At 47.6% G+C, this 23,418-nt stretch overlaps 1 protein-coding gene across 3 annotated transcripts in view; it reads left to right on the top strand.

Annotated features, from left to right (window-relative positions):
* The first annotated feature begins 1,224 nt into the window (after nucleotides 1-1,224).
* Nucleotides 1,225-23,418, top strand: part of LOC113960789 (mothers against decapentaplegic homolog 7-like) — a 41,307-nt gene continuing 19,113 nt past the window's right edge. Inside the window, exons 1-4 of one of the 3 annotated variants that reach the window (XM_027670548.1) lie at nucleotides 1,225-1,823; nucleotides 2,362-2,415; nucleotides 5,492-5,494; nucleotides 9,551-9,622. In XM_027670548.1, coding sequence (XP_027526349.1) covers nucleotides 1,316-1,823; nucleotides 2,362-2,415; nucleotides 5,492-5,494; nucleotides 9,551-9,622 — 637 coding nt within the window. In that variant the 5' untranslated portion in view covers nucleotides 1,225-1,315. Of the gene's footprint in view, nucleotides 1,824-2,361; nucleotides 2,416-3,957; nucleotides 3,961-5,491; nucleotides 5,495-9,550; nucleotides 9,623-23,418 lie in introns of all 3 variants that reach the window. The other 2 variants (XM_027670549.1, XM_027670547.1) reach the window with 2 other exon arrangements.

The raw sequence follows: 23,418 nt of genomic DNA, 5'->3' as shown, positions 1-23,418 counted from the left end.
GCGAGACGGTGTCTAGACGCCCACGTGACGGGGCCGGGGCCGAGCCGGGGCCGCGCCGCTGCGCACTGCGAGCCGCCGCCGTAGCTGGGGGGGGAGCAGGGCGAGGGGCTGAGGGGGGGAGCAGGGCGAGGGGCTGGGGAGGGGGGCGCAGGTACCCCGCCGCCGCCGGCTCCGCTTCCGCCGCGCCTTGCTCTGCCGCCGGGGCTCCCCTCTCCCGCAGCAAGGGAAATAAGGAGGCGCTCGTGCGGGGAGGGCGGCTCGTTGCAGCGAGTGGAGGGAAGGAAAAAAAAAACAAAAAAAACCCCAAGCCAAGAAAGGAGGAGGAGGGGAAGACAGGCAGGCAGGCAGGAGTAGAGAGGAGGGGAAAAAAAAGCACCGAGGCACAGGCACCGGCAGCACGGAGAGGATCGCCGGCCGATGGGCAGCTCCGCACCCATGTAAGCACCGCCTGGAGCAGCGGGCGGCCGGCTCGGCGCGGCTCTCCCCGCCGCAGCACGCTGCTGGGGAAGTCACGGAGGAGGGGACACAGCCTCACTTTTTTTTTTTTCTCTCTTTCCGTAGCAGTCGAATCAAGATTCCATATGTGTGTCCATGTGGATCAAAACCTTTGGAAAGGAGGAAAAAACCCACCCCGAACCCCGCATCAGGACGACCTGGGCTTTAAAAAGGGATACAACACTGGATGCGCTTGTTCGTCTCTTTTGTGACAGATGCTTAAACCGACGTCCAAACCTTAGGGTTGGTGTTTCGGGTTTTTTTAATATTTCTAATTTTTTTTAATAGACACTCTTTTGGCTCGCTTTTTATTTTTTATCCTTTAATTTTGCCCTGCACCGTATCTCTCCCTCCTCATTCCCCCGCACCCCCTCCCCGGCGTGGCGGGTTGATGGGCGCCACGGCCCCTAGGCGGCCGAGGCTCTCCCGCGGCTCCGGCCGCGTTCCGCAGCCGCACAGGGTGGCGCGGTGCCGACAACCTCGGCTCGCCTCCCCCGCGCCGGGCGCCGCGGGCTCTAGACGGGCTTTTTATTTTTCTTTTCTTTTTTGGGCAAAGCCGGGGCGAGCCGCGGTTCCCCCCCCCCTCCTTTTTTTTCCCCTCATTTAAATTTATTTTAATTATTTTTTAGTTTTTCGCGGCGGCCGGTGCAGCCCCCCGCGGGAGGCGGCGGGACCCGCAGCCCCAGCGCGGAGACTGGCGCATGCCACCGCCCGCCACGGCCCCGCCGCCGCCCGCCGCTGTCGCCGCGGCTCCCGGCCCCTTCATGTGCGGCGGACGACATGCCCGTTCTGTAGCCGAGGCCCCCTCCTCTCGTCCCGTATGTTCAGGACCAAACGCTCGGTTCTCGTCCGGCGGCTCTGGCGGAGCCGTGCGCCTGGAGGAGAGGAGGAGGAGGAGGCGGCGGTGCGCCAGCCCGGTGCAGCCGTGGCCGAGGCCCGGGAGTCTGCCTGCAGCGGGGGGCACGGGTGCTGCACGGGCAAGGCGGGCCGCGGTGGGCGGGCAACGGCGGGTACAGAGGCGGAACTGAAGGCGCTGACACATGCCGTGTTGAAACGGCTGAAGGAGCGGCAGCTGGAGGGGCTGTTGCACGCCGTGGAGTCCCGCGGCGGGGCGCGGACCCCCTGCCTGCTGCTGCCCGCCAAGGCCGACTCCCGGCTGGGCCAGCACTGGTACCCGCTGCCGGTGCTGCTCTGCAAGGTGTTCCGCTGGCCCGACCTCCGCCACTGCTCCGAAGTGAAGCGGTTATGTTGCTGTGAATCCTACGGCAAGGCTCACCCCGAGCTCGTCTGCTGCAACCCGCACCACCTCAGCCGGCTCTGCGAGCTAGGTACGGCGGCGGGGGGAGAGGGAGTACGGGGAGATGGAGGGGATGGGGGGGATGTAGCCCCATTCGCCTCCCAGCCCACCAAAATTTTTTTGCCTCTGGAAAAAAACCCCAACAACAAACCAAAACACCCCCCCCTTCCATTGCCTTGGTTTATGTATTTTTTTCTGTTTAAGGGAGAGGGTGATTTCCCGCTCCGGGGGCCCCGGCACGGCGGGCGGAGCCGTCTCCACTCCGTCCCCGCACGGTGCCGGGAATTAGGGGCCTGGCGGCCCTAGCGCTGCCGTGGCTCCGCCGAGCCAAGGAGGCCCCGATCAGACAGCCCGAGCGGCAGATAGCAGGGAGACTGGCGCCAGACGGTCCCTTTTGTTTATCTGACAGCTAAATATCAAGACAATCATCGCCTCTGCCCTGCCTCCAACCCCCAGAGCTGAGACAAACAGTTTTGCTAAAAGAATGCCACTGTTATCATAAGTTCCTATCTCTTTTTTTTCTTTCTCATGGGTCTGCCTTTATTTTCTCTGTACTTTTCTAATTCCAGAGTCTCCCCCTCCACCCTACTCCAGATATCCAATGGATTTTCTCAAACCAACCGGTAAGTGGACTTTTTTCAATGCAGACTACAGATAAAAGGGAAAACAGCCCCTTTCTTAGGGGAAACATCTCCTTGCCTTGGTCATGCATTTTGCTTTTGGACTACTTGCCTCTGTGCCTACTGCTACCCCTTGAAAAATTAAGGATATAATTAAAATATAATTTATCTAAACCACCCTCTGCACAAAGTAAGATTTTAAAACTCTGGCAAGAAACTCTAGGAGGGATTACAGTGCAGCACAGGCCTGCACTGCTCAAGTCAGCCAGGAAAATCATTGGCTCCAGTTGGAAATGGCAGTGCTCCCACACCCCTGGGTGAATTTTATGGGGATTTAGGTTGGGAACCAGCACAGCATCTCCCTAATCCCTGGGAATCCCAATGAACCTTGATAAATGGACTTGTTAGAAATCATTATGAGTTTTAAAGGAACCTAATCCTGCCTTGTCAGGTTGAAAAAAATTAGAAAAAGGGGTTGAAAAGGTTTTTTTTCTTTTTATTTTGTTTTCTTTTTTTAGCACCACTCTGCATGCCTGTTGCTTGTAACTGAATGTCAGAGTGCCAGGGGAGAAGCCCATGTGAGGCTGGCACCAGCTCTTTTGAGGTCATCTGCATAAACACTTTGTTGGCAGCAAGCTTGCCAGGTGTGAGATAAATCGGGCTGGAAGGAGATGGAAGAATTGGAAATGGGGGGAGCTTGGGAAGGAGCAACTCCTGGCTCTCTGAGGATTAGTGGATCTGGAGTGTTGGCTGGAGCATGGTGGTCTCTGTGGTCATGTCCCATGGTCATGTCCCATGGTTATGGCAGGCGAGACGGGCATGGTGGTGCACAGAGGCAAAGATAGATATATTTCTGAAGATCAATACCGGTTATTAGGGTTTTTGCCAAAAGAGCAGTTTCTGTAAAATTGCTGCTCATCAGTTTCTTGGGACTAAGAGAAACCCCAACCTTGAGGTTGCTTCGGTTCCATGTCGGGTCCCATCCTGCCCACTGCTCCTTTGGAGGCTGGACTGTTGTTTTTCCCCCCTCTGCAAACTTTTTAAGAAATGCTGATAAGTCTTTTTATGCCTTGTGGAAATAAGCAAAGATGTTTAACCAAAATTTGGGTTGCAAAGCATAAACTATTTTGCCTCAGCATGAAAAAAAACAGAAGATAAAGGGTCATGAATGAAGAAAGGATATCTGGAGTAGGTCCAACATCCTGAGCACGTGCTGGGATGCAGAAGGATTATTCTGTAATAGACTTTGAGGGTCTGTTGGCTTGTGAAATTTTGTGGGTTTGTGTGAGATTGGCATAATTTTGATTGCATTCCTGCAGTGCTTCCTCAAAAGTTTCTGTTTCTGCCTTTATTGCTTTTTTTTCCACTGACCAATGATCCTGGCATGAGGTGTAAAGGGGTTCAAAGCTGCAGGAGAGAAGGGTTAAAGCTTGATTTTGGTTTCCTGCAAAGATACTGGGATAAATCTGTTAGCAGGGTTTCGACATCCAATCTGCCTCTGCCAGGACCTCATTTTCAGTTAGCCCAGTGATATATATTCATCAGCAAGTGTTGACATAAGGTAGCAAAATGTGTGTAAACAGAAAAGCCGCAGAACATGAATGTGCCATTTCGAAAGGAAAAGTTATTCCTATTGGCCAATAGGAAGTGATTAATGCTGACCATCAGAAACGCAGGAACAACTGGGTTACTCACCAAAAAGTCCTCCTTTTTTTTTCCTTTTTGAAAGAAAAATCCATTTTGCAGCTGAACTCTAACTGGGCTGCAACAGGCTAAAGTGGAGGTTGGAAGTCTGTTGTTGCAGGTGGATTTTGCAAGCTCAGGGTTTCTCACGGTTTCTTCTGCGGAGGGATGGAGGATTTCCAGTCCCAACATCAGTGCCATCTCCTGTGTCAGTTTCGCAGCCATATGTTGAGGATTGTTTAGATGGGAGAGAGACAGTAGATGATGATGGGAAGGTGTGAAGCCTTTTACCTGGCTGACGTACATCAGCCATCTTCTCCCCTGGGACCTTGCGAGGTAATTGTCCCTCCATTTAGACTTGGGCAGCTGCATCTGCTGATAGAGCTGAGAATATGCATTCAGCAGGAAACTTCTGCTTTTCCATCAAGTGTGATAGTGGTTACAAAAATATTTAAGTATTTAGTGCCATGTCTTGTAAGTGTTTCGTATGGACAGACAGACAGGAATACATGGACGAGTATGGGCTTGCAGTGGTCGCCAGTGCCCATGATCATAGAATCACAGAATGGTTTGGGTTGCAAGGGACCTTTAAAGGCCATCTAGTCCAACCCCTCTGCAATGAGCAGGGACATCTTCAACTAGATCAGGTTGCTCAGAGCCCCATCCAACCTAACCTTGGATGTTTCCAGGCGTGGGGCATCTACCACCTCTCTGGGCAACCTGTGCCAGTGTTTCACAACCCTCATAAAAAATTCCTCTGTTCTATCTAGTCTGAATCCCTCCTCTTTTAGATTAAAACCATTATGATGAGGATGAAATTGATTTTTTGGAGATGATGGAGACTGATACAGACCATGTCCCTGGCTGGAGGAAAGCAGAGATGGACAGAGAGCTGGGGGTCTGCTGCAGGCAGTGAAATGCCACATCAGATTGTGTGTTGGCAGGATAGATCTGGTATTTGTGCACTCGCCGTAGAGTGGAAAGATCTGCCCTTGATGGCCAGGTTACCTGTGGGAAGGCTGGAGGTCCAGGCTGGCTTGCTCATTCATAGAATCCTAGAATGGTTTGGGTTGGAAGGGACCTTAAAGATCATCTAGTTTCAATCCCCCTACCATGGGCAGGGACACCTTCCACTAGACTAGGTTACTCAAAGTCCTGTCTAACCCAGCCTCAAACACTTCCAGGGATGGGGAGGACTTTCATCAAGGAGAGGACTTCCCTTCTTCCTTACAGGGGACATTTGCAGGGATGGGTGTCAGTGGCTTGCCTGAAGCTAGGCTCACCGTGCAAGTCTGGAGGCATGTGGGTGCTCAGCATCCCTGATGTCCCTGCAGGAGCTGCCACTTGTGGCTGTGTTGGAAGTGAGATGGACAGCAGTGCATCCAAATAATTCAAGCAGGTATTTTGACCCATCATTAAGTGGAACAAGAGGCTGCAAGTGACTGTGTCCATCATGCTCCTGGGTGGCTTGTCATGGTGGTGCTGGAGTATGAGAGTGCAGGAAACCCACTGAAATGTCACTGCAGAGCTGAATGCCCTCCTGTGGCATTGGCTTTCAGGGGAGCTAAAGGTTTGACAGCTTTCAGGAGCTGTTGGGCACATTGCAGGATTATGCTGGTGGCCACCAGGATTAAATGTATGTCTCCATTATGGTTTTATATTGTGAGAAAGCAGTTTTGGGAGGAGATCCACATGCAGTAGACTTGGGTAAACCTCTGATCCTATGACCTCTCTGGTGCTGAAGATAAAATGAGCCCAAGTACCCCCTACTAATGAGAACCCTGGGCAGCTCTGTGGGTGATAGGAAGAGTGCAAGGATGAAACCAGACACATGTAAGGCAGAGAACCCAGGAGGGTCCTGCCTTTGGGCTTATCCCACACCTGACTATCATGGTTGGTCTAGAGTCAAGGTGCACCAGCTCTGCATCTTCTAAAGTGACTTCAGAGAGTAATTAATTGATGAGGAGAATTGCCTGTTGGATGATGGGATACAGGAAGGGAGCTGATAAGTCATGAAAACACCATCTCCACCTTCACCCGGTTGGTTAACCGCAGACCAACGGGCATCTTCTTCCAATGCGGTCGCACAAAGAGCAAAAGACAAAGGCATGCACCTGCCTCCAAAGGTGTACCTAAATTAACTCTAGCATGTTGGAACATCAGAACCATGCTCGATTCTGCGGACAGCGGACGTCCTGTGCGTCGCTCTGCCCTAATTGCCCATGAGCTGGCTCGTCTCAACATCGACATAGCTGCTCTCAGTGAAGTTCGCCTTCATGAGGAAGGCAGCCTCAGAGAACACGGTGCCGGTTACACACTCTTTTGGTCAGGTAAGTCCAGAACCGAAAAACATCTCTCTGGTGTCGTCTTCATGATCAAAAACTCTATTGTCCCTAAGCTCGAAAATCTGCCAACAGGTCACTCTGACCGCATTATCTCCCTACGCCTTCCACTAAATAACAACCAACACGTTGTCATCTTCAGTATATATGCCCCAACTCTCCAAGCTGACCCTGCTGAAAAAGAAAAATTTTACTCTGACCTGCGCTGCCTTACCCAAAAGGTACCAGCAGATGATAAGATCATTATCCTTGGTGATTTCAACGCCAGAGTAGGCAAAAATTTTGAAGCATGGAAAGGAATATTAGGCAAGCATGGTGTTGGAAACTGCAATGATAATGGTCGACTTCTGCTAGAATTCTGCGCGGAGCAACAGTTTACCATCACCAACACTATCTTTCAGCAGAAAGATAGTTTGAAGACAACCTGGATGCACCCCAGATCTAAGCATTGGCACCTCATTGATTATGTCTTGGTGCGACGGAGAGACGTCTGCGATGTCCTCCATACCCGCGTGATGTCCAGCGCAGAATGCCAAACAGACCATCGGCTTGTGCGCTGTAAACTCAATTTCAACCTCAAATTCAAACCCAAAAGGGGCAGTATCCCAAGGAGAAGACTCCAAGTTAACGATCTCCAATCAGCCACAGTAAGAGAAAGATTCCAGGCAAACCTTCAAACTAAGCTTGATAACCATTCCACAGATTCTGCAGATTCCTCTCCTGAAGCAATTTGGCATCATATTAAAAGCTGTACCATTGCTAGTGTTACACATTTTAAGTTGGGATAGGATTCTCTCCTGCCATCCTGTCCGATGTGCTAACAGAGGACCTGATTGTGCATGACCCCTAGAGCAAGACAACATGGAAAGGGCAAATGATGTCCTCTATCCCACAGGGACTCTTCAGGGAGCTATAGTTGGGGGCAGAGGGAGCCCAGTGCAAAGCAGGGTGGTCCAGCGTGTGTTCAGAAAGCATCTGTAGCCCAAGCAGTTGTAGCCATCTGTCATAGGTTTACTTGTTCTAAAAATCCAAGCAGAAATTTTCCTTTCCCCTGTCCCACTGTAAGAGAAGGAGATTGAATGAGGAGGGGGAAGGGATAGTTGACTATACAAAAGAACTAGCTGGCAGACCTGCATTCCCGGCTAATAGCCCTTCTAAAAAACTGCAGGGAGGGGGGAGGAGTTTTTCTCCTCCTCTCCTTACAAACAGGGGACACTTGATTTTTCTGCCTTAAGGGAGGCAAAGTGTTTGTGTGTTTTGGAAAAGCTTTGAGGCCGTTTTGCTCTCGACCTGGTCATCTGGCTGCTCTCCGGCCTCGGCTTGCCTGCACGCTGCCCTGCCTCCAGCCGGAATCTGCTCAGAATTCATCATAGAGTTTGTGCTCACTGACGAACAAGGGGGAAGTCCTGTCTACAGCCAGCTGCAGACAGCGTGAGTTTAGTGGGAAAGAAACTGCCTTTCTTTCCCCTTTTTTCCCCTTCCCCTCCTCTCTGGGGGGAAAAAAATCTCTATAATCCGGGGCCCCCACGTGGCCACCACCAGAGCCCAACAGTGCCCCCTGCCAACCAATGCCAAGCACTGCAGGCTCTGCACCTCTAGTGATCCAACAGTGCTCCTGCCAACCGTGATTAGAATTGCACTAGAGGACAGAGAAGTATCAAACTGTTTCCTTTTTTGAAGAGGTCTTTTGGGTACAGGATTATTGTTTAGTTGTTTTTGTGTTCTGTTGCTGTTTTTGCCAATATACATATATCCTTTAATAAAGGGTTGTTATTTCTTCCTTTTTCCATACTTCCTCGATTGGAGCCTCTTAATTTGGGATTTACGATTGCTGAGAGAGAGGAGTTTGGTCTACCTCATAACTCATCCTCCTTAGCAAAACACTCCAGTCTCCTGAAACTGAGACACCATCCCATGAGAGGGGCAGGAGGAATCTTCTGTCTGGACTAGAAAGGGTTAAAAAAAAAAAAAGAAAAAGCGATATTTCTTGAAAGCATAGAAAGCATGACAAGGCATCATATATAGTATTTGGCAAGTCCATTTCCCGTCTTCCCTATTGTTTTCGATTTGATTAAGTATATCCTGTTAAACTGTATATTCCTGTTAGGGCTTTACTCTGATAAAATGAGGTTATGCAGACAGCAATTTCTCATTCACTTGGATTTCAGGGATGAAATTTGGAAAAATTACTTTATCATAAGGGAGAAAATTAACTCTCCTAGTGGTGGCCCTTGCTTTGAGATACAGCTGTGAGCAAAGTGATGTCATTAGGGAGCCCAAATTTGATGAAACCTAAAGTTTTTAAGAACTTGCTGAGGAGCAGAAGGTTGTGTGAACTTCATGGGTCTTCTCAGGCTTGTCCTTGAGCTTGTCCCCTACATGGTAGGTACCAAAAAGCTGAAGTTTGCCTGTAGGACCAGGGGATTGGTGTTGCTCTGGCTATCATCACTTGGAGGAGCAAGCTTGGGATGGAAAGGTCCAAACCTTGAGCTCGAATACATTCATGCATCAGGAGAAACCTCTAATAGGGCTGCTGATCTTACTCTGCCCTTTGATGGTGCATGGAGGAGTAGATCCAGTTGCCCACCTGTCTCAGGAGGTGACAGCAGGGTATAAGATCTGCCAGCAGCTGATGGTGACAAAAATTGAGCGGGGGAATATAAATGTAGATTGTCACAAAAGGGCAGCAATGAGACATTTCCTTTTTGGTTCCCATTTTGGTGAGTTACAGTTGTTGACTAAATTGGGTGTGTAAAGCACTTATACATTTAAGCATCTAATGCATTTAAACATTTTTGGGAGCTTGTTTACATCAGAATGGCGACAACCTTGATCTTGTTACCCGGTGACTTGGTCAGAGAGGTGGCAGCCAGTCTGTAATTTTTGCCAGTCTATAATCAGCATTGGGTGGTGATGAAGCACAGTGCGCAGCCTTGACTGAGGCAATGAGTTAGGGTAGATGCTTCTTGATGAACTACTGTCTCTGTGCTGGACAATTAGTAATTGCTTCCTGCTAAGCCCTTTGGAATGTGTGTTCTGCTCATGGCATTGCTGGGAGCCTGTGAAGAACTGCCTATATACTGATTTTTTTCTCTTTTCCTCTGCTTCATCAGATTGTCCAGACTCTGTGCCTTCCTCCACTGAAACAGGGGGAACTAATTGTCTAGCCCCTGGGGGGCTTTCAGGTAAGACATCTCTTCATTTTTCTTTGATCTTGGCTGTGGGTTGAGTTGACCAAGGGTCCCAACGGAAGGCAAAGTGATGCTGGGGAGTTTTTGGGATGCATGTTGTTGAGAAAGGCATGCTCAAAGGAAGAATTAGGTTTCATTTCAGTAGCAACCGCATACCTCTCATACCCCAGAAGAGGTTCCCCATCCCTGAAACCCCATAATTCCTTTGAATTCCAGCCTTATGCTCCATAAATTTTTAAACCGAGGCAGGAAGAGGACTGTTGGGGAAGGCTAAGCGATGTTGGCCTCTCATTCGTTCAGATACATGGATTATGGGAGCAGGTGCAGTTGTGCCGTGCAGAAAGATTCAGTGTCAAGGTCTCCTTGACTTGGTGATGGTGGCATCTCTTGTCTCTGGGATGAGAGCTGTGCTTGGGCTCTGCTCCTGGTAGGGTAACCACTATCCTACATTTAATGCATGAGTGTCATGGTGCCCAGGGAGGAAAGGTGACCCTATTTTTTTGCAGAGGACATTGCAGGAGTTGGACTCAATGATCCTTATGGATTCCTTCCAACTTGAGATACTCCGATTTTGCTCATTTTCCTGTTTGCCATCTCCTTCATCCTCCAGGTACTGTTATGGGATGGAGGTTTGGAGGGTGTTTTCCCTACCCCTCTTGGGCTTTTCATAAAAATGGTTTGGGTTGGAACAGACCTTGAACGGTCATCTAGTCCAACTCCCACCCCTCTTCAAGGTGTCTTCAGCACCTCATCTTCCACCCTGGACAGGCCAACTCGGTGTCTGGGCTCTGTCTCTACCAGGATTAAAGTATCTGAAACCATGTATCTGCATGTACTCATTGATGTTTGAAGGTGCTTCCCTTTGTTCTGATGTCTCCTTGATTTATGGTTTATTAATTACCCTGAAACGAATTTTAGAAGTAGGTTTCTGGTGGCTGCATGCGTGCATCTGCCCCTGCCTCTTTCCAGGAATTGCGTTTGGTGTGGATGTCTTTAAGTGAGCCTTGTTTTTATTTGGGTGTAATATATGCCCTGTTTGTTATTTGAGAGGAGAGCATATTGTTTGCTCAAAGGCCCTAATAAGAATTAATCAAACGAAGGGGGAGAGGGAACAAAGAAACTTGTCGCCTTTTTTTTTTTTTTTTGAATGCAGAAGACTTTTGAGTTTTGGGTTTTCTTGCTATTGGACCCTCGAGCTTTAGGGAATTAAAAAAAAAAAGAGACTGTAAAAAGAAAAAGGACAAGAAGCAAAACAATGCAATAAGGATGTTGTTAGATCTTTTATCTTTTTTATCCTTCTGAAATATACCAGTTGCAGAGGGTGGGAGAGATTTCAGTTCCATAGGATGCCACGTGAAATAAGCAGAGGAAGTACTCGCTTTTAAAAGGGGGCTTTCTATAAGGTTCAACCTATTGATAACATCTCATCTGGCTACTCTGCTCCCAAAGGGAAGGCAGGAGGTGGGGGCTTGGGCTGCAGGAAATAACACGTCTTGTTCTAGGTGCCTCCCAAAGGGCCACAGGAAGGGGACCTCCAGCTCCTTAATAGAGCCTCCTCCCCAAAAGAAAGCATGTTTCGCCCTGAAAATGCATTTTTAACTTATTTTATTAAATTTTAACATTTCATTGCATTGCATTATTTTTAGTCTTCCTTATCAAAGGTTCCCCCCCAAGCCCAGAAACAGAACCTTTTGCTATCATTAACTGCTCTTTTTTCCTCCCCAAATGTAATTGTAGTCATTTAGTTTAATGAGGAGCTGATAGAAAAGTTGACTCATGAAGGAATACAGCTAGCTTACCCAAGCCCTGAAACAAAGCCAAATGCCTCTACTTGAAAGAGCATTTGTTTTGAATTTGTTCTGATTTACTGGCATCTCCCTTCTGCACACAGAAGTGCAGCGCTGAAAATTCCCAGCTGGCGAGACCCAGTCAAGAAAGGAAAATAAACGCACTTTGCAGCAATCCTCTAATGCTCATTTTCTCTTAGGTCTTATCTAGTTTGGACAGATGGGGATCCATGATGCTGGGCAGAGAATCCAGCATCCCTCATCCTCTCCAGACCAGGGCTGTACACTCTTCTTGATGCTCTGTGATGAAAGGATGACTTTAATAAAAGCAAAAAAATTCCATTTTGGTAGATTTGGAAACTAGAATGGGCGGCTGAGGAAGAAGACGTCATGGGTGAATGGTGGTACTGGGCTATAGCACTGTAGGCTTTGGCCACCAGTGATGGGCAGTGGATGCTGGTGTAGTAGCGGTGTTCAAGGCCAGTAGACCTGCTCTAACGTCTTGAAGCTGGAAGGGCAACCTGGGGTTCCCAGCCATTCTGGCAGGGAAACCACATTGGGGGGGTTGAGAGAATGATGGCAAGAGGAGCATTGAAAAAAGGGGATCGAAGCAAGCACCCTTGCAGTTCTCCACAAGGTTCCTTTGATGATCAGGAGTCTTAGATCCAGCCACTACCAGGGTCTCAGTCTCCTTCTGGAGGCTGAAGGCAGTTTCATTGATGGATACCAGAGGCACTGGAGGATGTGGGAGGGGGAGCAGTGTGGCTGGGGGGATGTGCGGGGAGTGTTTCCCCCTTGCAATAACTGATCTGAGCTGCTCTTTTCCTCCCCCCTTCCATTTTCTGTTCTCCTTCCTGGCCCAGGAGTGCAATATTGGATAGTCCTTCATTCTGTGCTGGTGTCCTCTTCTCATCCCACCTCTGCTGTCTCTTCCCTGGCCATCCCATTCTCTGGCTGATGTACCCCTCGCTCCCCCCGAGATGCTGGCTCTCACTTGTTCTTCCCTTTATTTATTTTCTTTATTTTTATTGGTGGTCACTCTGGGGGTAGGTCAGGACTCCTCGCTCATGGTGTCTCCCACTGACATGGTTGTGCTCAGCCCAGATTCTTTCTATCCTCTATATGGTTAAAGAAGAGACCAAAAATATCCCATTGGAGATAAAAATAATTTCTGTAAATAGGAGACAGAGGGTGTTTTTTCCTGTATTTTGAACTGACTCATTCTCAGCAGATGTGTTTGGTTATGACTCTTCTTTCAAACAAGCAAAGCCATGCTTGGAGAGCCTGGAGGTGACCAGCCTGTGGTCTGGTGGCATTGAATCAGTGGGAGCTGAATTCCCATACGACCCATGGAGAAAGTTCTGTTCCAAGGGTAGAAGTGAGCTGATGATGCTTGATGGCATCAGTGCTGGGCCTCCATGATATAGTCTCCACCCAGCCCTTGACCCATATATGGCATGAGACTGGTGGCTCTTGGCTGATGGAAGGTTATGGTGCTCATGATGGGTGAGAAGGTGTCTCTCCTGTAGGACAGATGAATGGTGCTGGATCTGCTGGCAAAGCAAAGCTCTCCAAGAAGCCCAGAGCTGGCCATCACAGAGGGAAAGCAAGATGAGTTGGCTTGTGTCCTTACCACTTCCACTGCTTTTTTTATTTATAGGAGTTATTCATAAAATACCAAACTCAAAAGTTTACCCAGATTGCTCTGACTCTGGAACTGCCCCAGGGTCTCCTGGAGCCAGCAGATGTTGAGTGACGATGCTTGGTGGGTGCTGGACCAAGCAAGGCTTTGCAAGGCTTGAGGCTGGGAGACCCACAAGGCTCTTCCGCAGCAAGCACAGCCTCAGTTTTTCCCTCCCAACTCCTCTGCAACAAAAAGATGGGAAAAGACCTCTGGAGGTTGGAGAAGCATCGGCGGTGGGACCTTGTCTGGTTTAAGGGACCACTTGGCTGAATGACATTTCATTCTAAAATCGCAGGCAGGCCGGGCAAGCAATGTTTCACTATGCCTCTGGTCCCTGCTGATATCTGCTCTCCAGGGAAGAAGCACCTTGCCCAAATCTGGAGCTATTTGCCCCCTGAAGCAGCTCCCCATAGCTCCTCCCAGGTAAACAGGATCCCATGTGGTTTCTCTAGCAGAATCCTGCTTATGTTTTCCCATTCCTCCTCCTTCCACCTCCCTTTTGTACAGAGTTTATCACCTCCTGTGAAATGCCTTTATTTACAAATTGGCATCCTATTATAATCTGAAATTGAGACATCTTCCTGTGGAACTAGGATTGTATATTTGTCCCAGGGACAAACAATTGCTTGGCAATTTTTTTTAAAGTCACTTAGTCTTGGTTTATTTTTGAGCATACATACTTTTAATATTCTTTTTTGTTTGCTTTGAGCATTGCAGAGCATTGCACACTTTCCTTCCCAGCTTCATTGGAGACATGACCCCCTCTCCTTGCTTACCTAAAAACACACCATGCTGCCCTGGAAAGGACAAGGTTATCAGGGGTTAACACCAAGATGACAGCAGTGGAGCCTCTGGAGCAGAGCAGGCTGCCTGCCAGACTAGGAGCCTCTCAGCTCGCCTTGCACATCATCTGACTATGGCCAACAGGGAGGAAGGAGCTGGGAGCTTGGCACCAACCTGGGGCTCTTGGCTTGGCCACCTGCTCCACCTCCCTCAGCCTCATGAGGGTTTTTATTAAGGGAGTTTTTGCCCTGTGGAAACTCCCCAGAGAACATCCCTGTGCTGCTGTGGGGATGCTGGGGTCATCCTCCCAGCTCCAAGCTTTTCACCGATTAAAATCCCCCCCTAAGCAAATAGGACCCATTTAATAGTTACTTTTTAAATGCCTTTCCTAGATACTCTTCTATGATGGGTTTTAAACAGAAATTATGGCAGAGGTGTTCCCCCCCATTAAATGCTAGATATTTCAATCCATCCCTATATAGCTCCATTAAATCCATTTTTCTGGACGCTGATGGATTTTCCCAACCAAACAGTCCCTTGAGAGCAGTTGATGATAAAATGCAGAAGAACCCACCACCAGCAAGTCCTTCATGATGGGAACTACTCAGGTTTTATCCTGCAACCTGGCACTTTTTAGGGAGGAATGAGGATAAAAAGGTGAATTTTGGAAGTTAGGTGTCAATTCAAACCATGCTCTGCTCACAAAAGTTTTCCCCATGAATGTCATCAACTCAATCATTGGGGACATTTAAAACTCAATGGGACAAAAACACTTGTAGAGGAGCAGTCCCGGGCTAGCAGGGATGGCAGGCTGCATCATTTCCATCCCTGCTGTCTGCCAGTGGGTATCACACTAGAGGAACCAGTACCATTAACCACATGCATTTCCCCACTGCTGACATGAGGGATGCCTATTTTGAACCACAGCAGCCAAGACTGTAAACCTCCATGCTGGCTTAAAGCAGGGTACACCCCATTTTAGGGTGCACATGGAATAAATGTGGTGTAAGGACCCCCTCCCCAGCCCTAACCAGGTGCTTTAGGAGGGTGGTGGGCTGGACGACGGGTGGGTGCCAGGTCCCTTCACCATTGCCTAATGGCTTGAATGACCCAGCTGTAGCCTGGCCACCTGCCTACTGTCACAAAGGAGCTTTCTTTCCAGTTTATTTTCAGCGCTGAGATATTATTAACTGCTGAGGCACAGTCTCTGTTCTAACCACCCTCACTTTTTTCCCTAAATTGCTTTGTTTTCACCCCCCATCAGTGTGCCGAGGCAATTGGTTTGGCTCTGGTGCCGCTGGGGTACTGGCTGAGTCACAGCTGCTGTTGAGGAACAGGAGGGCACAGAGGAGCAAGTGGCCTGCTCTTGTGCAGGACTGAGGTCAGGGAAGGGAAGGAGCTCAGTGGCTCACAGGATTTCTGTCTACTTCCTTTGGATTACCCCCTTGGTTCTGTTTTTTTTTGTTTTGTTTTATATTCTTTAACTTCTTTTAATAAAAGCAACATCTTGGGTGTTGCCAGCCGCCTCTTTCTCTGCAGTTTATTTTATTTTCATATTTTTTCATTTCTCCTCCTTTTTGTCCTCCTTCTAATGCAAGAAAAGAGCTTTTCTGGGCAAGCATTGCAGGGATTTTCCATCCTCATCCCAGGAAGAGTGGGGGCTCACATCCCCTGCGCATGGACCTGCCGTGGGAGCCACCTGGGGGGTGGTCTTTGCTGATGGGCTCAAGTCATCAGGTCCAAAATGCTTTTCCAGGGGGTTTTGTGCTGTTGGGAATATGACATGGTATTTGCTAACAGACAGCCCTTCTCTCTCTTTTTTCTTTTCTCTATTTTTCATGTGCTTTTTCCCCCTCCTCTCTTTCAGGCAGAGATTTAAATGCATGATGATAGCTTTCACCCTGTTAATTAACAGGAAACATTGGGACGACAGGAAATCATATCAGTCTTTTATGAGGAAAGAGCCAAGAAAAAGAAAATACAAGAAAACACAGTTATTAGTGAAGGAAAGTGCTGGGGGAGGAGAAGAAAGAAAAGGAGAAAAAAGGAGGAAAAACAAATCCCACGGACCATGCTTTTCCAAGGGAGGCTGCTCCAGTACTTGATTTTATTTTTATTATGTTGGAAAAATATTTGACTAGTAGGATCACTGTTATAGTTTAGCTAAATTAAGATTTTCTGTTGAATTTTTTTATGTCATCATGTGGTTTTAGAGAGCATGGGGGACGCCTCCCCTCTCTTCACCATGCAGGGCAGTTGGGCGGGGAGAGATGGGAAGGGTCCCGCCAGGAAATACTGCAAGAACTTAATGAGATAAACTTGCTAGTGCGACCAGAACTTGCTCTCTGGTTCCTGGGGCTGTAGCTCGGAGGGAGTCGCCTGTTGCCCCCTCCCTGGACTTGCCCGGTGTTCCGGCTCCATGGTTCCGTGCTGAGTAGGGATTTTCCCCGCCTTGCTGCTGCTGCTGCTCACCGACCATGCCGCTTCCTCGCTGTTGGCCCCGTGCCACTTGCTGCTCACCCTGCGCCGCTGGCGACAGTGCACACACTAGTACTCCCCCCCTCCCCGACTCTGCACGTGACCTCCATCAGGACTGCATTGTTGTCTCAGTGGCATAGACTGAAAGAGTGGTTTTAGGTGACATTTTTCTTTTTGTTTTTGTTTTGTTCTGTTCTCTATTTTTTTAGTAAAATATTATTAATTTTCCTACTTCACTCAGATGCCTCGTAATTTCAACAAAAATTCATAATTTAGGGGGATTTCTATTCCATCGGAGGTCCTGCCTCCTGGGACATATTGTCAGTAAACCAAGATAATCACCTTTGCTTGAGTGCAAGCTCCAACTTCCTGAAGAATCTTTTCTTTTTCTCATGCTTTTTCTCAGCTTTCTTCCCCAAACTGTGACGCCTAGGAAGTTCTCGGCTGGGAGACTAATTTTGGTTTGGCTGCTCAGCCCTTCAAATTGGTCCCCGCATAGTGTCATTATCTTGGTTTTAACTTGCAAGGGGAAAAAACACTCCACCCTGTAAGACCTGGCTCAGCCCTTCTCTACCCTTTTAACTTCTCTCCTTAAAAAACCTCCTGGCTTCAGCTCTGCGGTTGGGTTGTGCTGACAATGCTGAAGCACTGTAGGGTGTTTGCAGGAGGTCCTGGTGATGCTCTCACTGGTGCTCCTCCATGTGCGATGGCAAGTACTTGGCTTTTCCTCATCCTCCCTTGAGGATGAAGTAAAATGCCCAGTGGGCTGGTTGCAGAAGGTCCCGGTGAGGCTTTCAGTGATGCTCCTTCATGTGCAATGGTGGGTACCTAGCTCTGTGACCCATCCTCAGGAATGAAGTAAGATGCCTGGTGGAGTGCTAGGCTTTGGGGTAAAGTCCTGGCTCCCATGGACTTTCCTGGCTTTTCCCTGAATTCCTGAGCAGGTGGAAAGGTAAATATTGCTATTAAATGAATAATCCAGAAGCACTTGGGCTGTTAAGCCTTGTTGCAAATATGTACCTATATGTATACATAATGAGTGAGACTATGGACGGTTATACATTCAGCAAAATCTATTCGACCTAAATGTTGAATATATACATATATAAAATATATTCAATATATTATATATATAATTATATACAATATATAGGGTATATTCCGTATATAATGAATATATTCTCTCTATATATAGGTTGAATATATTCAATATATTAATTGTATATTGAATATATTTTGTATTTTTATAGAATTCTATAATACATATACAGGTTGAATAGATGTTTTTTGTAGAGCTGCCAAATCTGAGTTGGCTTTGTGCTGGAGAAACTCGTGTCTTGGGAAGGTGGTGGAAGTTCAAGCATCCTTCACTTTTACAACCAGTGAAGTTGGCTCTGGATCTAGTGATTTTCAGTGATGGAAAGTGATAGGTTTGAATTTATGGATGCTAAAAATTGTCAGGCATCACTGCTGAGGGGGAGTTCCACAGTGGGTGTGCAAGGTGAGGTTTTGAGTAGAAAAGCAGGGAAAATGACAAAATAGTTGAGTAATTAAACCATAAGATGAGGCTCTGGTGGCACCTTCCCAGGCAGAGCGGACAGAGTAAATAACTATATAAAATCATCCTTTGAGCAGGAATAAAATAGCAGGAGTTTTATTTGGAAAATGAGTTGGGACCTTGAAGTTACATCACTGTGTTTGAACTGATGTATTCATTTTCTTTGTAAGCCAGGATGAGACTTTTTAGCTCATGATAAGAAACAAACCCATAAATCATATGCAGAGGCCCATAATTTTCCTGTTCTTTGTCACAACCAAGCATGGAAAATGTATCCTGGGTGTGAAGAGCATGAAGCCTTGACTTACCTGAGATGTTGCTCTAAGGTTATTTTCTGGAGCAGCCAGGGAGGTGCTGGGTTTGCTGAGTGGCAGTGCCAAGCCCCAGATCCCCTGGGCTTTGTCCCTGTGGGAGGATGCTGCTGGGTGTTCATGATGCGCACATCCCTGGGGCTTTGTTCCCATAGGATGATGCTGCTGGATGTTGATGACACCCCAAATTACCTGATCTTTGTCCCCACAGGAGGATGCTGCTGGATCTCGGTGGTGCCACCCTGGCTGTCAGTGGCACAGTCCATGCCTGGGACACATCTCAGCCGTTGCCACCAAAAGTGTGGGGGGGATGAACCGCAAGGAGCTTTTGGGGTTGTTTTTTTTCTTTTTTAATCCAGGTCCTGTGAACCTGCCCTGATTTATAGCCCAGGGCAAACCTCTGCTGGCCTCCATCTGCAAAAAGGGGGTACCAGCTCCACCAGAGCATCAGGAGGGTTAATTACTTAATGATTGTAATATTCTCTATAATTGCTACACATTATTAATCCAGAGCAAAGTGAGAGGCGAGGGGAGGGATGTGTGCATGGCCAAGCTTGTGAACTCCATTCAAATGCTGTCCATCCTGTCTGTCCATCCCTTGCTTGCCCCCTACCTGGGTAGGAGCTGATGCTGTTCATCTGTTGGTCCATCCCTGGGCGGTGACTCTGCCTGTATATACACCAGTGTGCTTCACTGCCTGATCTTAGGAATAGGTGTGATTAGATGGTGAAGGTAGACAGAAGTAATGATTAACTTTTTCAGTCTGCATGCTGTCTCCAGTCTGGCACTGGGTGTTGTTTTTTCCCCCCATAGTAGGCCCTGGCCCTGGACTGACAGGGTATTAGGTTGTAAAGAAAGTCAGGAGGAATGAAGGCAAGCAAGGGAGGGGAAAGGGGATGGGGGAGCCTTTTTCATCAGATCCAGGACTGGAATTTATTGGCAGGAATGCAGTAAATGCTCCAAATGCCAGCCCAGCTAAACAGTTTTCATAATTGTTACACAGATCGGAGCATGATGAGCACGAAAAGGACTTTGGTTCCAACCCTGCTTTTTCCATGTGTTTACATCCCTGTGAGGGATGCTGCTCGCAGAGAGCAGCATGGCAGGGGGGGGCTTTCTTTTTTGGTGGATGGGGAAGCACCTATTTACATCTGGTTTTGGTCTTTGGAAAGAATTCTCGGTTGGTGTACTGCACGGAGAGACTTTTATTTTGGTATTGAAACAAGAGCAGCAGTGATGCCGTGTGTGTGCATGGAACACGTTTGAGGGGGAATCCTAACACACATCTATGTATTAGGTATCAGTTTGGAAATCCTAGACTGCTCTACTTCAGGTTTTATTAATGTCTTTACAATGTTTTTAATGTGTAACCCACACAGCTACATGTTATCAGAGCTGTGGCTTTCCTGGGGACTGTATCCCTGCTCTCCTCAGGGCATCACTGGGTACTGGGCAACCTCCCTACCTTGTGACAGTGGATCTTTTATTTTTAATTTCAAAAGCTTTTTAAGGTCTTCATCCTCTCAACCCGATCTTGGTGGATGCATTGAGGGGGGCTGTGAGCCCAGGGTTGACATGGCCCAGTGACTTCTGGTGGCTTCAGCATCAAAATGGGATTTCTGGGGATTTTCCACATTTTCCCTCATGCATATCTGGGTGGTCTGGGGATCTTAAAAATTCCTGTGGATGTTGGCAGCATCCCTCTGGAAGGGTCTCCCCTCTTGAAGCATCCCTTTGTCCTACCTGACCGCCAGGTTGGAGCTTGGGGAAGGGATTCCCATCCTACTGCTTTTTTGAAACAAGGGAAAAGTTTTACCATACCTTTGAGGGGAGCAGAAGGAGAGGCAGATAAAGAGGGTTCTTTAAAGGAAAACTTCAAAAATAATTAGACTGACCGTATACTAAACAACAGCAAAGAGGCCCATTTACTGTAAATATTATGAATGATTTTGACTGGCTTCTTCATCCCCACCCTTCCTCTAAGGCTTTTCTCTGGTCTGAGTCAAAATTTGTCCTTCAGACAGCACAGTACTCTATAATTTGCATGACTGATTAGGCCCAAAGTCTGATATGGAGGAAACTGGAGTCAGCTGGCTCCTCTAACTGCTAGAGACAGGCATTTTTGGTGTGTTCATGTGTATTCCCCCCCTTACCTTGTAACTTCAGCCTTGCTTGGCTTTTAAAGAAAATGGGCACAAAAAAGGGCTCTTATCAAGTTGTTTTTAGCTGTGGTAATTGATTAATCATCGTAATTAGACAGTAGCAGTGACTAATAACATGTTTATGAATCAATTTTCTGATTTGGTGGACTCTATGAAATCATCAGTTTCATTTTGGTTCTTTCTTTGTTGTTCTTTGATGCAGGGGACATTGATCACCCCATATTTTTCAAGCTTGGACATACCTCCTGGTCCAGCCTTGGCATTTGCCATACTGGTGCCTGCTTGCGAGGCTTTGTAGGTCTGCAACAACATGCTTGCAAGGACCCTTTCTCACTTTATTTTCTTGCTATTATTATCCTATCCCTAAATTAACCCTCAAAGGTCAGGCCTGGGTTCCAGGTTGGGAGAAGGTTGACTCAATGTGCCACCAAGTTGGGGTGGGAACCTGAGGGGATGTCCTCAGGGATCAGTCATCTCTATACACTGTCTAACCTGACCTCGTGTTTGTCCTGATTTCACAAGAGGGTTTCCCAGCAGTGTCATAGGTGATGGAAGTTCTTGGTTGGGTCACCAGGGGACTGAGGACAGCACTCCCAAGCTTGTAGGTTGCTGCTAACATGAGTCTGAACTGAAGAAATATTTCCCTAGAAATATCAGGAAATCCCAGACTCCTTCCCCTGATGGCTTCTGCCACATTTTATCCCCTTTGTCCCCATTGTACTTGCAAGGTTTCAAATCTGTTGGCAACATCTCGGCTTCTGGATACCAGTCTTTAGAAAACATCATCAAACTGAAGTCTTGGGGAAAAACTCAGGTGGACATTTATTTTCGTGCAAGGTTGACTGATTTTGCTAGGAGCAAGGAACCATTTGAATGATTGGGGGGACAACTTGTTAATAAATTCAAGAAATAATCTTAAGGCTCTTTAGCCAGCATGATTACTGTCTATGCTGAGTAATAAGAGCTGCCTAGTTAGACATAGACCATAACATCTCTTTAGGAGCCATTACAGCCCATTGTGTCAGTAGGTACTTATGGAGTCCTTAATCCGCAGGTCAACACGCTTGCAAGAAATGTGGGTAGAGCCCTTCCCAAATCTTCGTTCGCGAAGCCTAGCCATGATGATGAATCCGCAGGTTGACAGGCTACACCATAAATTTGTGTCTATCTGTCAATCATCATACTCACGGCTAGGCTTCACGAATGAAGATTTGGGAAGGGCTCTACCCACGTTTGTTAAAAGCGCGCTGGTGGCTAAAAAGGTCAATATGAGATAGGCACGACTGGTTGCAAAAGGCACAACAGAAAGACTCCTTAGAGGGTATATTCTGCAGGGCACGATTCTTTCTGCGTTATCTTTTCTCCTCGAGAGTGATCCTGCCTGCGTTCTCAAAGGAAGCAGCAGCGTTATAGATGGTGTGTCTCCAGACCTCCCGATTGGAGGCCAGAGTAGACCAGTTATGGTGGTCAATATGGCCAAGGCTGAGATGTTGTTTCAGGGAGTCCTTGTATCTTCTCTTCGGGCCTCCTCTCATGCGGCAGCCGGTGGCAAGTTCACCATAAAGCAGGATCTTAGGGAGGCGGTGGTCCTTCATCCTTGAGACATGTCTTGCCCAATGCAGCTGTGTCCTCAGCAACATGGCTTCAATACTTGTGACTGCTACTTGTTCTAGAACAGACGTGTTAGTCACATAATCTGACCAGTGGATGTTTAGGACTGTATGGAGGCAGCATTGATGGAAGCGTTCTAGGAGTCACAGGTGGTGGCGGTAGATGACCCACGATTTGGATCCATATAAGAGAGTAAACAGCACAATGGCTCTGTAAACACTGATCTTTGTACTTTTCTTCAGGTGTTTATTTCGCCAAACTCTTTTATGAAGCTTTCCGAAGGCACTATATGCCTTTGCTAACCTATTGTCTATCTCTCCATCAATCTTACCATGCAAGGAGATGAGGCTACCTAGGTAATTAAACTGCTGAACTGATTTGAGCTCTGATTGGCCAATGGTGATATGGAGATGATGGAAGACTTCCTGAGGTGCCGGTTGATAGAGAACTTCAGTCTTCTTTAAACTGACTTCCAGCCCAAAGAGCTCAGCAGCGTCTGCAAAGCAGGATGTTAAACGCTACAGAGCTTCTTCTGTGTGGGCGACAAGGGCGACGACATCAGCATAGAGCAGCTCCAGGACAAGATGTTTTAAGGTCTTAGTATGGGCCTTCAGTCGCCTTAGGTTGAATAGGCTTCCATCAGTACGGTATCGGATGTAGATACTGTCCTGATCCTCGAGGTCTGCCATGGTCCTTTGGAGCATCATGCTGAAAAAGACTGTGAATAGGGTTGGTGCGAGAACGCAGCCTTGTTTCACACCATTCTTTATTAGAAAGGGTTCAGAAAGTGCATTGCCATATCTGACTTGGCCGTGCTGATCCTCATGGAGTGAGATGATCATTTTGAGGAACTTGGGGGGACAACCTAAGCGTTCCAAAATCTGCCACAGACCTTTTCTGCTCACAGTATCGAAAGCCTTGGTGAGATCAACAAAGGTTACATAGAGACTTTTGTTCTGTTCCCTACACTTCTCTTGCAGTTGTCTGAGAACAAATACCATGTCTGTGGTACTCCTGTTGGCTCTGAAGCCACACTGACTTTCAGGTAGAATTCCTTCTGCTATAGCGGGTATTAGTCTGTTCAAGAGTATTCTTTCCAGGATTTTGCCAATAGTCCACAGATTAAAGGCTCCCTAAGTATATGTTGACATGACTAACTGCCTCAGCTCTTTGGGGGCTCTTGTGTTGGTGTGGTGGAGGGTCCCCATGGGCCACCTTGGGCAGTGGCATCCCTGCAGTAGATAAGGGTTTATTTTCTCTGCAAACAACAGGAGCTTAACACATGATCATCCTCTAAATTAGCCTTTCAGAAACCATCCCAGCCATCAAAAGCTGGGGGGTGGTGAGGAAGGTGAAGCTGTCTAGCCCTTGTGTGCAGGGAGATATAAAAGGTTCAGGGTAAACATTGCCACGGGT

Source organism: Neopelma chrysocephalum, unplaced genomic scaffold, assembly GCF_003984885.1.
Source record: "Neopelma chrysocephalum unplaced genomic scaffold, ASM398488v2 Primary Assembly neopelma1_96887, whole genome shotgun sequence".
NCBI lineage: Eukaryota > Metazoa > Chordata > Aves > Passeriformes > Pipridae > Neopelma > Neopelma chrysocephalum.
Note: the sequence above shows the minus strand (reverse complement) of the source record. Positions and strands in the feature narration are given on the sequence as shown.